Source organism: Bidens hawaiensis, unplaced genomic scaffold (assembly GCF_021521415.1).
Source record: "Bidens hawaiensis isolate Kalapana, Puna unplaced genomic scaffold, B.hawaiensis_p1.1 tig00002977_1, whole genome shotgun sequence".
Classification (NCBI taxonomy): domain Eukaryota; kingdom Viridiplantae; phylum Streptophyta; class Magnoliopsida; order Asterales; family Asteraceae; genus Bidens; species Bidens hawaiensis.
The window spans coordinates 2,658,632-2,673,924 of NW_027491160.1; the positions used below are offsets into that span (position 1 = coordinate 2,658,632).

General features: G+C 36.6%; 1 protein-coding gene and 1 pseudogene across 2 annotated transcripts; both read left to right on the forward strand.

Annotated features, from left to right (window-relative positions):
- The first annotated feature begins 1,128 nt into the window (after window positions 1-1,128).
- LOC143621848 (ammonium transporter 1 member 2-like) lies at window positions 1,129-3,639 on the forward strand (annotated as a pseudogene). The gene is made up of 2 exons (XR_013151607.1): window positions 1,129-1,806; window positions 2,605-3,639. The product of XR_013151607.1 is annotated as an ammonium transporter 1 member 2-like (transcript).
- Window positions 3,640-6,176: 2,537 nt separating this feature from the next.
- Window positions 6,177-7,514, forward strand: LOC143621849 (photosystem I reaction center subunit IV, chloroplastic-like). Its single transcript, XM_077093149.1, has 3 exons — window positions 6,177-6,493; window positions 6,596-6,661; window positions 7,256-7,514. Exons 1-3 carry the CDS (start codon window positions 6,203-6,205, stop codon window positions 7,358-7,360), a joined length of 462 nt encoding a protein of 153 aa, XP_076949264.1. The 5' UTR covers window positions 6,177-6,202; the 3' UTR covers window positions 7,361-7,514.
- The last annotated feature ends 7,779 nt before the right edge of the window (window positions 7,515-15,293 follow it).

A 15,293-nucleotide genomic window follows, 5' to 3' on the forward strand; every position in this document is an offset into this window, starting at 1 on the left:
ATACGTGTACTTAACCTAATTACACTATATATCAATATATTAAAAAGAACATTTAGTAATTCTCATAAAATCCTTATTCAATTTCCTATTCATGACATTACGCTACAACCAGCGAGTGAAGACTATGTCTTTCGTTTTTTCTTGTTACCTAAGCTTTAGTTTGTTATTTGTTATTTATATATCCTTTTCTTTACATTATCAAATGGTTTTTATTTCATTTAATTTACTTTTCTTTTTAACTAATTATAATATTTTAAAACTATATTTTTGAGCTGCAATTTAGATGAGTGCCAGTTTTACATATTTTATTTGTTGGTTAAACGAATGTTTTAAAGTTTACTTTCGCATCTCTTATAGTTCGTCTTTACAATGTCTGAAACCTTTTTCATGATTTACATTTGTCACCTGTGTTTTTATCTGTGTTTCGATGCTTGATACCGCACAATTAAAATATGTTTTTTTTGCTTACTAATATATGTTTATGAATTAGACCAACTAAAGTCACTTCGGTTCGTAGCTGTAACGTGCCGTTTTTTTTTGTTATGCATATGATAATTTGTTGTATTTTATCATTGACGGGTTTAGTTATGATTCCATAACCCAACACCGATTGAATTCGTGTTGACCTGTAACGCATTCGTGGTTTAATGTTTTTACATATTTTTTTCTGTTCGGTTTAGCAATCCTGTCGCGAAACGGATCCTAAATACTAGTTAATACATACTAAGAGACAACTTCCAAAGTTTGATTCTTTTGAAGTTTGCCACCGTAGTTTCATCTTTTTACATTGTAGCCCCTTATAGTGTGGTTCTTTGTTTTGTCGCCAAAGTTTCACTTATTTACCATTTGACCCCTCAAAGTTTGGTTCGTTAGAGTTTTACGATCAAGTTTCACCTCTTTATCTTTTGGTCTTTCAGCTTTAGTAAGAAACTTTTAGACTTATACTTTGACAACAAAACTTTTAGATTGCCAACTTTATCCACAAAACTTTTAGCGTAACAAATCAAATCGTACCCGTCAAGTTCCACCGTGTCCCCATCACAACACATGGATATAGAAATACTTGTACTTCTCAAATAACATAGAAAACAAGTGTTTATAAATTATAACAATAACCGTTACATTGAATATTCAACCATAGTGGTCATCCAACACCACAACACTGCAGTAACATGACATGGATTTATTATCTAAGATTCCTAGTGGTTCAACCACCGTTGACTTTGATCAAGATTCACTCCCTTAACTCTATAAAAACCCTAACTCCTTCCCAATCTTCCTTCCATCAACCACACCACCATGGCATCCATCCCCACATGCTCCCCCAATGAACTCACCCCTCTCCTCGGCTTCGCGGCTAACGCCACGGCCGCGGCCGACTACATATGCACCCGCTTCACCGCCACCTCAGACAAATTCACCAACACCACATACGCCATCGACAACACCTACCTCCTATTCTCAGCCTACCTCGTGTTCGCCATGCAGCTCGGGTTTGCCATGCTATGCGCGGGGTCGGTTCGTGCCAAGAACACCATGAACATCATGCTTACAAACGTTTTGGACGCTGCTGCTGGTGGCCTATCATATTATATATTTGGGTTTGCTTTTGCGTTTGGTGGTCCGTCCAATGGGTTCATTGGAAAACATTACTTTGGTCTGAAATCGATCCCGTCTGCGGTTTACGATTATAGTTTCTTTTTGTATCAATGGGCGTTTGCTATTGCGGCTGCGGGTAATAAAGTGGATCCATTGCTGAGAGAACTCAGTTTGTGGCTTACCTCATTTACTCTTCCTTCTTGACAGGTTAATTCTTTACTAGCTATTTATCTTAGTTGACTTTATATTTACAGGGAGTGATGAAGAACACTGTAAGAATTATGAACACAACAAAATAATAACATGAACTTTCTAATATTAAAAAAGCTGAAAACAACAAATGGAATTAATTTATTGTTCTCTTCATCTCTCCTGAAAAAAAAATATGTAAAACAATTTTTATTATTTATTTATATTCATAACCAACATATTTTAGGTCATATGCATGTTATGTTAGTCGTAATATGTTAAATTTTAATTTTTAAATTAGTTTGATTTACTTATGTGCATAAATTATTAATTCATAATTAATGCGTGTGTAATAAGCAGAAAATTTAAAAATTATTGACAATTGATCAACGAAGTAAACGATTTTGATTTCTTCTCTATATATTCTCTGTTATAATATATTCTTACAATAATTAATTTTTGCCATATAACTCATAAGAAACCCATGATCTTGTGATCTAGTGATATGGTGTTTGACATGTGTCAAAAAATTTGTCGTACAAAGCAAATATATAGTGCATATAATGGAGCATTAATATCGCCAAAACATAGTAATAAAAAATAAAAATTTTCATGATAATACATATTAATAAATTAGTTTAATTGTTTTTTACATGCATAGATAGCCATTTATATTTAAGAAGTACAAAATTCTTAAAAAATGATGAGTCGTTAATAAAAGATTAAATTTATTATTTTGTTTTTTCCAATAGTTTTATATAAAGTTAATTTGTAAAAACTATACTAGAGACTAAATGTGTAATTTACTGGTTACAGGTTTTGTGTATCCTATAGTGTCACACTGGGTGTGGTCTAGTGATGGTTGGGCCAGTGCCTCAAGAACAAGCGGCAGCCTTCTGTTTGGATCAGGAGCCATCGACTTTGCTGGCTCAGGTGTGGTCCACATGGTAGGCGGGATAGCCGGTCTATGGGGCGCGTTAATCGAAGGCCCACGAATTGGTCGGTTAGACCGCTCAGGGAGGTCCGTAGCCTTGCGAGGACACAGTGCCTCACTTGTAGTCTTGGGCACATTCCTTTTATGGTTCGGATGGTACGGGTTCAACCCGGGTTCATTTCTAACAATCTCAAAATCCTACGACACTTCGCACGAGTATTATGGTCAATGGAGCGCGGTTGGAAGAACCGCTATAACCACCACACTGGCAGGATGCACGGCCGCATTAACCGCATTGTTTAGCAAGCGACTATTAGTCGGTCATTGGAACGTGATCGATGTTTGCAATGGTTTGCTAGGTGGTTTTGCCGCCATTACCTCGGGTTGTGCAGTGGTGGAGCCATGGGCTGCAATTATCTGCGGGTTTGTTGCATCCTGGGTTCTTACAGGATGCAATATGCTCGCAGAAAAGTGCAAGTATGATGACCCACTAGAGGCCGCGCAGTTGCACGGTGGGTGTGGGTCATGGGGTTTATTATTCACCGGATTGTTTGCTAAGAAACAATATGTTCATGAAGTGTATGCGCCCGGGCGGCCATATGGGCTTTTTATGGGCGGTGGTGGGAAGTTACTTGCGGCACAACTTATCCAAATCTTGGTGATATTCGGGTGGGTTAGTGCGACGATGGCTCCACTTTTTTATGCGTTGAAAAAACTCAATTTGTTGCGGGTGTCAAAAGAAGATGAAATGCAAGGAATGGATATGACTCGACATGGCGGGTTCGCGTATATTTATCATGATGAGGATGGCAGTTCGCACCCGCCACTGGGGTTTACGATGAGAAAGATTGAACCTGTGAGTGCAAGTCCATCACCAAATCATAACACGGTGAATATTGTTGTGTAGCTTTATATTTTGGTTTTAAGTTATAGTTGTTTGTATGTCATATCCAAGTTATACAAAAACTAGTGATTAATATTATCATAAACGGGTTTTCAACTGAGATGGTTATCGGGTCATCAAAGGTGCTGGTTTTGAGATCCGAGATCAACCCGGGATAAATGTGATGGTTTTTGCATATCAGTGATGGTGCTGTGTTTAAAGATAATGATAATATTCGTGGACTTGTAATGCCATTCTGTTTTTATTTTGCTTCTAATTTCATGTTCCACACGCAATTTGCGAATAAAATTTAACAAAAGACAGTTGTTTGGGCTTTGGCCCACTTTTATTATGCCAATGTTTTAGGCTCATCACACCTGTTGGTAAAGGTTAAAAAAAGCCGAACCGAACCCGTACCAAAACTTGTACTCGAAACCAGACCTGATTTGTACCCGGTAATACCCAAAAACCGGAACCGGTTCCATACCTGGAATCGGGTTTTTCTAATACCCGAGACTAAATACTCAATCTATACCAGAAAAATACCTAAAATAAACCCAAAAAGCGTGCTGCCCCTTAAGAAACCCAATCTATACCCGAAAAAAAACCTGAAAATAAGGAATTTTTAATACACGGAAATAGGGTATTAACCTGTTTTAGAATACCGGTTCTATATCCGACTCGAACCTCGGTGCATAGGGTATGGTTTTTAGAGACAATACCCGGACCTGAACCTAGAGATGCACAAATCGGGTATTAAAAAAACCCGGGTTCGGGTATGGAATCGGGTTCGGGTCAAGGTATTGGCTTGAAAAACCATACCCTATATACCGGGTCCGGGCCGGGTATTGAGCCGGGTCTTCAATACCTGGGTATTTGAATACCCTTTTTCAGGTATTGAAAACACCCCTTTTCTGGGTATTTGAATACTCTATTTCCGGGTATTAAAAAAATCATTTTTCTGCAGCGTTCTTCTTTTAATGGGCCTACTTCGTGTTTTTTATTCTAACTCCATTTTTTTTGCATACAAACTTCAAGTTCATTCAAACATATGTAAACTACTAAACAATGATGTTAGAAACATATATTTTATGGTTTTAAATTGTTGTTTGGTATATCAAAAGATGTAAAGTATTTATATCAAATATGTGTTTCAAAAAAGATCCGTTAGAGAACGGCTATAGATCTGTGGGTAGACCACACAACCACTGTCAAGTGCCCACAGACACATATGCACAAACAGTAATATCCGATACAAAAACATCTAGTTCGGGTATTCAAAAAAACCCGGTTCGGGTACGCAAAAAACCAGGGTTTCGGGTATAACTAGAATCGGGTTTCGGGTTTCAGGTATAACTAGAACCGGGTTTCGGGTATTATCGGGTTTTTATTAGGTACAGGTTCGTGTTCGGGTTTCAGCATTGAAAGTCATACCCAATCCGTACCTACGGGTAGGGTCGGGTTCGGGTTCGGGTATTAAAAACTCGGGTTAAAAAAAACCGGTTCCGGGTTTCGGGTCCGGTTCCGGGTTCGGGTTTTTTGTGCACCTCTACCTGAACCTAACCCGGGTATGGCCAATAAACGATTTTCTATACCCGATCATACTAGAACTTGATTTCATACCAAAAACTAGGTATTAGAAAAACCCGATTTATGCACCTCTACCTATCAGTGAATATCACACATAATTTTCTGTTAATGATTTATTTGCTTCCATATATTTCTCTTGTTTGCTAATTGCTAGAAGATGATCATGTTCTAGTTGTTGGGCCAATGCATGGTGGGTTATTGGGTTATAAAGCAAAATGGACTATTAATAGTACTATACCCAATTGGTCTCGGATTCGTAATTTTCATTCTTCAAATTTCAAGCTTTATTATAAGTTTACAAATTGAATTTTAACGATCAAAACTAAAACTACAATTAGTTTTGACCAACGACGTTTTCAATATTCATTTTTTTACTAAGGACAACGCGATTCTAAACATAAATGTACATATATGCCACTGATAAACGATTGATTGATTTTTATTTCCATCATAACGCTTTAAATTGTTTTAAAATGATATAATTAATAGTTAATTTTGACAAAGCTAGAAAGAGATTGTCTTTGTCAACAAAAATTGAATTAGATGTTATCAACTACTATATTGAAAGTATAAATTATTACCGGCAGATATATGATATTTAGATTATTAAAATTTAAAAATTATTTAACTTCAACTAGTTATCAAAGTACAATTCACTAGTCGAAACACTTTTTTAAATTTTAATTTCTACCACAAACAATATTTCTCAAACATGTTTAGGTCCAAAATATCTACCAAAAAGTCAAAATACATCTAACAAAAACAGTAGAGAAAGATTGGGTCAAGAATTCTATCCATGTGGATAATATTCCAACGTGGCAGCCCCTTATTGGCTCACACCATATCTGCAAATTCCATGAGCCAATAATACTAGTCCATAACCAAAACAAAATTAATTTATTAAAAAAAGAAAAGAACAACCTTTTTACGGTCATAAATCATAACCAACATTAATATTTCCAAATTGTCATCCGGAAGCAGTGGCAGAGAGAGTTAGGAATTAAGCCATGGCTACATCCAACATGGCTGCTGCCGGTTTGCTACCTGTTTTTGCATCAAACACAAGTGTCTCATCTTCAAGACCAACAAGTGTCTCGTTTCTAAACTTTAACAACAACAACAACAACAACAACCGTGGTTTGAAACGACAGTTGGTTATTGTTAAGGCATCAGAAGAAGAACCCGCACCACCGGCTGCAGCCACCACCACCGCCACAGATGCACCGGCAGAAGATAGTCCTCCTAAGGAGGTCAAGGCTGCCAGGCCACCACCAATTGGTCCCAAGAGAGGTGCCAAGGTAAGACTTTAATATATTTTAAGGTTTTATTGTCTTTATTATTACACGGTTTTATGGTTATTATGCTAGTAACATCTTGGTTTAAACTTGAACTCGATATAGGTGAGGATTCTACGAAAGGAGTCGTACTGGTATAAAGGTGTTGGATCAGTCGTAACCGTTGATCAGGTTTGTTGTTTTAGATTAAATATTGTTTTATTCATTGGTTCATTGTAGCCTAAGCATATCAATTAAATAGATGTCATGGATAAGGATAACAAATGACCCCGAAAATACTAGGACGGGCATACATGTACGAGATTAGTTTTAAAATATTAGGACGGGTATTCGTGTATGAGATTAGTTTTAAACTTCGACGGTATACTTGTTTTTCCTAACCATACATATAAACGTTTTATTTTTGTTTTTATTTATCTTTGTTCTTAGGCACAAGAATAATATACTAATTAGCTAACTTTTAGCTTGTATATTTCCAATTTTCTTTGGAACTAAAACTATATAAAAGTTTAAACATTAAAAAATGTATTTTTAAATTCCAATGGCTAACTTTCAACAAACTAATACCCAATATCTGACGGGTATTGGGACAGGTATGGACATAATATTTCAACAGAGTAGGAGACTGTGATTACCAATATCGGTTCGTTGCCATCCCATATAAAAGTTATACTTACTTTGGATGGATTTGGACATGTTTGTATGCTTAAGCTTAGTATTTCATTTAAATGAGCTTACCTTTTACATTGTTTACTATGTGAATAGGACCCGAAGACACGTTATCCAGTGGTTGTTCGGTTCAACAAGGTAAACTATGCAAACGTATCAACAAACAACTATGCATTAGACGAGATCGAAGAAGTCGCATAAGAAGTATTATGATGTTATGTTATTGTGTATAGTACATGATTTGTAGCATATTTTCTTCCCTGAAGATTGTTATGTAAACCCATTTTGTTGGAAGCAAAGTATGAATGTGCATACTTAACAATATATTTGTTTATTTTTGGGTTGTACTAATAAATGGTTTCGTGTACCCTCTTCTGTGAGCAATCCGAAGAGCTCCAGTATGAAGTTGTGGAAGTGTACGAGCATCCTCGAGTGCGGTATTAACAACCAGCTAATAGATCATAGTTAACGCACCTGTGTGCACATATCAAAATAAATGATAACAATCTCACTACAAAACAAAGGAGCATCATAGGTGGACTAATTAATGCGGGGACGGAATTAGTGAATGGCCATTGAAAATATTATCAGTGTAATCTGATTACAAGAGATTACCAAGGGACTAATTAGTGACTGATCACTGCGTTGGTAATTTCCATCTTATTAGGCCCATCACTTATAGGTGACCGGGTTATAACTATTATGCCTATGAAATTCATTAATGATGTAATGAGTTTATGGGGTTTCAATATGGGCTTTATATTTGGTAATTACTTGTTCGCCAAGTTTGGGTCACCCTATAAATACATAGACATGTTAAGGTTATTGTATTATGAGAGGGATTATTGTATTCAAGTTTTGAGCTAGTTTCTTGATTATAATAATACATGAGGTTTACCCTAAATATTGTGTGCTCGCTTGTGTTTCCGTTATCAATTCGTTCTTGAATTGGTATCAGAGCCGGTTAAGCTGTTCGTGTTGATTGATCAACGCCATGACCATCAATGCCGAGTTTTGTTTCGTAAGAATAAGAAATTTTGTCACGTTCAAAAGGGAATTATTTGATTCCAAGTATTTGATTGGTTGCTTTTAACATACTCCGTGTCATCTTCAATATTGTGTGCTCATTTGTGTTTGCGTTATCAATTCGTTCTTGACACCGAAGGTCATCCACGGATCTTTTCTTCAACAGATTATTTACTGGTGGATCCATTAGTGACGGATTGGTGACAGACAACTTATCGACATATTACCAAGAGTCTTTTGAACTTAATACACGGAGTTTCCCTCAGTAATCCATCGGTAATTCTAATTTGTTTTACAAAAACAATTTTAATTTACTTAAAGCATATAAATATAAATCGGACAGTACTACATTCGTTCCTATATGCTGCCGCAAGACCCCTAATGAAAGCTTACATAATAGTACCCAATCTAGTTCGTAGAGACTCCGATATATTAAATAAGAGTAAAGTGCCATTTTCGTCCTTATGGTTTGGCAAGTAATGCGAATTTAGTCCAAAAAGTTTATTTTTTGCATATGGACCCTCCATGTGTGTCAATTCTTGCCAATTAAATCCAAATTACTAACCTCGTTAAATTTAATCGTTAAGTCAGGGGTAGACATGTCTTTTCACTATTTTTTTATATGAGTAAAGTGCCAAAATCATCCCTGAGGTTTGGTCATATTTGCGAATTTCGTCCAAAATTTTTTTTTTCGCAAGTAGACCCTCGATTTTTCCCAACCGTTGCCAATTTCGTCCAAATTGTTAACTCGGTCTAAATTCAACATTAACTTATGGGTGTTACTGTCCTTTTACATGTTTGTTTACATTATTGTTATTATGTGTTTGTTTGATGACATATATAACATTTCACGATTCCTATGTTTGAATCCAATATATTATCTGTTTGTTTATTCTTCTTTATTTTTAGTCATATGAGGGGTTTAGCTCAGCGTAATAATTATAACAATGTAAACAAATATGTAAAAGGACAGTAACACTCCTGAGTTAACGTTAAATTTAGACCGAGTTAACAAATTGGACGAAATTGGCAACAGTTTTGGGAAACATCGAGGGTCTAATTGCGAAAAAAAATATTTTTGGACGAAATTAGCAATTGTAACCAAACTTCAGGGACGATTTTGGCACTGTACTCATGTAATAAAGAAAGAGTGAAAAGACATGTCTACCCCTGAGTTAACGATTCAATTTAACGGAGTTAAGGATTTGGATGTAATTGGCAAGAATTGGGAAACGTGGAGGGTCTATATGTAAAAAATAAACTTTTTGGATCAAATTGGCATTATTTGCCAAACCACAAAGACAAAAATGGCACTTTACTCATTAAAAAGGTTGTAATGTCGTTATTGTCGTCTATATTTTGGTTACGAATCCTCCAAGAGGTAACATGTACTTTTGATTAGAGGTGTACAAAAACCGGTTTTTTTCCAAACCGAACCGGTTTGGGTCAAACCCGTTCGGTTAGAAACCGGTTTAAGAGCAAGAAAGGTCGACCTGGTCGAGCTCTATCCGGTTCCGTTTAGAACCGGTTTTAACCAAACCGGTCTGGTTTTAAAACCGGTTTGGTAGATCAGAAGGGGAATCGGTCTACCGATGGTTTGGGAACCAGTCTACCGGCGGTTCGGTTCAGTTTGCATAGAACCGCTTTTTTTACACCTCTACTTTTGATCAATAATCCGATAGTGAAATGCTATAACTGATGCTGGTCCATGAAAGGCCAGCCATTGACAGCTTCATTCAGCTCCAAAAGATGGTCATTTCGGCCTAGTTCGAATCTGCTATCGGCCACATCATTGGTCTAATCAGCCCAGTTAACTCCTTGTCTCCTTTAGTGATTAAATAAGATAAGATTTTGCCATGGGCCTAATAAAACGTTAGTCCACTATCCATCCCATGATGATGGCATGATGCATGTCTTGGTTGGTCTTTGGTTTGACCCATAAACGACCCCCATAATCTATAAAAATGTTATCACTTCTAACAACATTGTATTAGTACGTACAAGAGGAACTAACTTTGTTTTGTTGGGTAATGCTATGAATTTTTTATTCTCAAACTAGATTTTATCTCCCGTATTATGGAAATTTTTTTACGCTATTCGTTTATGATATTTATATACTTAGGGTTTGATGATAAAAGGTTCACAAATAAATAATATAACTGTTGGGACCAGGATCTTTGATCCTCGAAGATCAACCTTCTTTGGCAACTGTTACCAGAACTAAGGATCCTTAGTGGTTTAAGGATCCTCAACAGTTGACTTTAGTTATATTCTAATATATTTTTGCAGGTAAAACACGTGCTTACTGGAAGTCCTAGTTTTACAGATGGAATATTTTACCAGGTCTCGCCTCTCGTCCTCGTTCCTAAACGGTCAAGATGAAAGAGTAAACGAACGTGGCTGAGATTATAGCTAAGTTAGTTAGTAGCCGTTGTAATCCTTTTATATTTATACTGAATTAGAGCTTATCACAACACACAATACTCTAGCACTTAGAATTCTTAGCAGAAACACTTGTACTCACGATCAGCTATAATTCCACAATTTGTAATCTTTTCAAGTTCAATATAATCGGTAGTGATAGTTTTCACTGCCCGAGGTTTTTATGCCAGCGGGATATTAGTTACCAAGGGCTTTTCCTTGTATAAATCTCCGTGTTCATTGCCTATAATTGTTATCTTGATCATATTTGTTCATCCAAGCACCAATCCTCACATATGAATTTGGTTCATTGATCCTTAAATTGAATTTTAACCAGAACAATTTGGCGCCCACTATGGGGCCTTTGGTGCTTTAATCACAAAAAATCCTTACCTTTATTCAATCCTTACTATCACTCACTCAATGGCCTCCCACGGAAAAGCTGTTCCCACAACCGCTGCTTCAAGCATCTCGGCTCAAATGGCTTTACCACCACTACCTAGCTCTACGAAGCCACAAAAGCCCACAACTGTTGCTCAGAAGAAGGAGACTGTTGTTTTCTCTGAACCAAGATCCATTACTGTCTCCCAAATGGTAACTGCTAACAATGATGTTTCCGTTTTGTGTTCACAAATGAAGAGCTATATGGAGCAGCAGAACAAGACTAACCAGAGGATCCTCCATGAGATCGAGGAAATCAAGAGAACTAAGAAAACTGCCGAAGACGCAAGCCCCATCATGCCAAAAATGCTTGACTTTGGCACTCCGGATTTCCCAGATCAGAGAAGCCCAACATCCTCTTACCCCCAGCAAGGATCCTCGGACCTCTTCCAGAAGAGATACTCTGACCAGTATTCACAAGGATCATCCATCCTTCAACAAGGATCATTAGGTCAACCCTTAAGATCCTCCAATCACCATTCACAAGGATCCTCGGCCCTCCAATCCGGACTCTCAGGATTTCGCCAAGGATCCTCCACCCATCAACTTCAAGGATCCTCAGTCTTTCAACCAGGATCCTTGGGTTTCCAAACAGAATCCATCGTCCATCAGCATCTAGAATCCTACCATCCTTATGGAAAGGAACCTATGAAGGAACCCCGATCCAGGCCACTGGAGATCCATGAAGGTGACTTCATACCCATGCAAACCACTGCTTCTGCTGGACCAACTATTGATGCTGAAACAACGTACCCCAGACGCAGCTATAGAGTGAGATCCTTTGATCACACAAGAGGTAACATTTATGATAATCTATCTTTTGGCACTAATCATGGTGGTACGCAGGATACCGGGATCAACCAAACCATAGCCCGTGAGCTACAAAAGCTCAAGGATATGATATCAAGTGTACCTGGAGTCATCAAACCTATTCCCGAATTACCAGCAGGAAGCCATAACATATCCAGGTTCGCTCCACCTATTTGTGATGCTGAGATACTAAAGCGCTTCACTTCCCCTAGTATGAAACTATATGATGGATCCACAGATCCTGAGGAACATGTGGCCTTGTATGCGAGAGGATGGAAATTAATCCAATCCCAGATAGATTGAAAGAAGCTTGCTTGTGTAAAGGCTTTGGCTCAACCCTCACTAGATTATAGCTAAGTTGGTTAGTAGCCGTTGTAATATTTTTGTATTTATACTGAATTAGAGCTGATCACAACACACAATACTGTAGTACTTAGAATTCAACACTTGTACTCACGATCAGCTATAATTCCACCATTTGCAATCTTTTCAAGTTCAATATAATCGGTGGTGATAGTTTTCACTGCCCGAGATGTTTATGCCGGCGGGATACTAGTTACCAAAGGCTTTTCCTCGTATAAATCTTCGTGTTTATTGCCTACAATTGTTACCTTGATCATATTTGTTCTTCCAAGCACCAATCCTCACATACGAATTTGGTTCATTGATCCTTAAATTGAATTTTAGCCAAAACAATAACCTTGTTTTAAAGCTATATAAATTTGATGATACCTATGATCCGCTTATTTTTTTTCAGGAAAATTGGAAATAAATAATCCCACCTTTTGTGTATTGGCCGATAATAATCCCAACTTTAAAATCACTACCAACAGTCCAACCTTTCAGCTATTTTTGTCTCAATGGTCATCCGTTAAAAAACACTTAAGGTCGTTAGATTTTTTTCTGAGTTTCAAATCGATGTTTTAGGGCTTTTGATCGGAAGAATGATACGAGTCGGTCGATGTAAATCTTATCTATAAATGGTGATTCAAATTCCTTGATTTTTGTTAATTGGATATTCAAACACCCGAATTGAAACACAGTTTCGTTGTTTGGATTACCGTTTCGAGATGAATTTTACATCTGTGAAATCGTATCCTTCTTTCAATCAAAAGCCTTAAAACATCGGTTTAAACTCGGAAAAAACTTAATGACGCTAACCGTTTTTTAACGGAGGACCACTGAGACAAAAGTAGCTGAAAGATTGGACCGTTAGTAATAATTTTTAAAGTTGAGATTATTATCGGCCAATACACAAAAGGTGGGATTATTTATTTCCAATTTGCTTTTTTTTTAATTATAAAATTGTTTCTTAATTATGAATAATATATATATATATATATAATTAAAAATCAGATATTATTTTTTAGTATATCACTATTTTATAGGAATTTCATATCAAATATTTGATGAGATTAATTTTAATTTAATGAGATGTTATAATCCGTTTAAGGGCTATCTAGGTTTGGTGAAACCCATACCCGTGAATTCGGGTCAAATGCATGAGAAACTGTCATTTATAAAGAAATCTATCTGATGGCTAGAGAGAATGCAGGAAGCAACCAGAAAGCTTTTAAAAGTTTTGTTTGTATACATTTAAGATTTTTGCTTTAAAGTGTAATGTAATCGTATAATGTGGCCCGCTGGTCCAGGTTGCTAAATATCAAAAGTTTATGTATAAAATAGAGTTTCAAGGATATAAAATATTTGAGATTTAAATAAAAAGTCCATCTTCTAATTATATGATTTTTGTATGTAACTAGAGTTTTACCTAGCGCAACCCGCCAAGGCTAGTCGATAAAACACAGGATGGTAAAACCCAAACATTGTCCGTCTCGGGCGTTAAGGCGGTAACTCGAAGCGAATTTGGTCGGTTTCGGTTACAAGCGTTGTGGTGCTGGAACTAAAACCATAAATAAAACAAAAAAAAATTAGTAAACTTGAGTGGACCAATAAGGTAACATCCGTATGTAAAACTAGAACGTTAGTAAAACCCGAACGATGTCAGTCCCGATTGTTGAGGCGGTATCTAGGCAAATTCGGTTGGTTTGCGACACTTTCGTTACTGGAGCTAAAAAGAAAAAAATCAAAAACAAAATTGACACTCGGCCGGTTTTCGTTACCTTCGTTACGGTAACAAAGCTAAAAAGAAGGTCACAAAGTCTACGCGAACAAAAACAAAAAAAGTACGGTACCATAACTAAAACAAAAAAAAATGGCATCCGGTCGATTTTCGTTACGTTCGTTACGCAACCGAGACTAAAAAACAAAAATCAATAAAAAAACAAAATGCCGAGAACAAATAGGGTGCCGTAAATTGGCCCAATGACGACTTTACGGCACTAAAGTTCTCATTTGTTATTATTAGTAATTTTGGTGCACCCGTTACACACTTACCCAAAAGCTTTTAGTAATTATTTTGGTGTACTGTCTTGTTTTTGAAATAAAGATGGCATCATTATCATACATCACTTATACATTTTATGTGTTTATACTTTGCCCACATAAATATTGAAAAAAAGATACCAAATTTTGCGCCTCCATCCAGTGAGTCGGACCTCAGTCCCAAACCGCTGACAACCCAACATTGCAAAGTAACCGACCGACTACACCAAAATTATTGTTGAATTGCAAAGCCAAAATAACATATACAAGCATTAGATAAACTAAACCATTTTGTGACATCAACTACCTCAATTATACTAATTAGTAAATGTTTGGCAAAACTAGCTGGTGGCTGGTAGCTGGTAGGTGTAACTTTTTAGATATATTTAGGTGTTTGGCAGAGTACCTGAAGCTTTTAATAAAACTAGTTGGGCGCCCGCGCGGTGCAACTGAGTGCGCGCGCAATCTGACATCAACCGCATAATTAGTGTCGGTATGTGATTCACTTGATAATAGTGCACACATATCCCGAATGCAGACGCTTAATTCGTGCAAAGTCAGTAAGCATGTCACTGGTGGCAAAAATCAAGAAACAAAACTGAAATATACAGTAATTTCAAATAGAGAATTTTTTTCCGAACTAAAATTAACCCTTTTTGTGTAATCTAAAACATGTTATGACCTGGCCCCTTTCAACTCAAAATCATACCGACACGAACCGAACTAAGTTAACTCTTTTTGTGTAAACTCGTTCCGACTCTTATTTGGTCTTACACATGTCTCGAGCTCGTCTGACTCGACTTGTTGTCAATCATAACCGATAATTACGTAGTATATTAATTTTTTAAAGTTAAAAAAGTATAGCAATATGATACTCAAATTAAAGAGAATAAACTGCTCTTTTTTATGATGTAATTTGTCCAAAAAAATATTAATGTGTGAAAAAGTTATAGTCTTTTAAAGAGTCATGGGGGTAGTTAGTTTTGAATAAGGTAAAATATGTAACTATTATAAAAATTAACAAAAAATGATAAAAGTTCAAGTACCAAAC

Excerpts from the sequence above, each read along its gene's own strand:
- LOC143621849 (XM_077093149.1), top strand. The coding sequence starts at position 6,203 with ATGGCTACATCCAACATGGCTGCTGCCGGTTTGCTACCTGTTTTTGCA. Across the intron at positions 6,494-6,595 it reads GTCCCAAGAGAGGTGCCAAG|GTGAGGATTCTACGAAAGGA; the intron begins GTAAGACTTTAA and ends AACTCGATATAG. Across the intron at positions 6,662-7,255 it reads CAGTCGTAACCGTTGATCAG|GACCCGAAGACACGTTATCC; the intron begins GTTTGTTGTTTT and ends CTATGTGAATAG.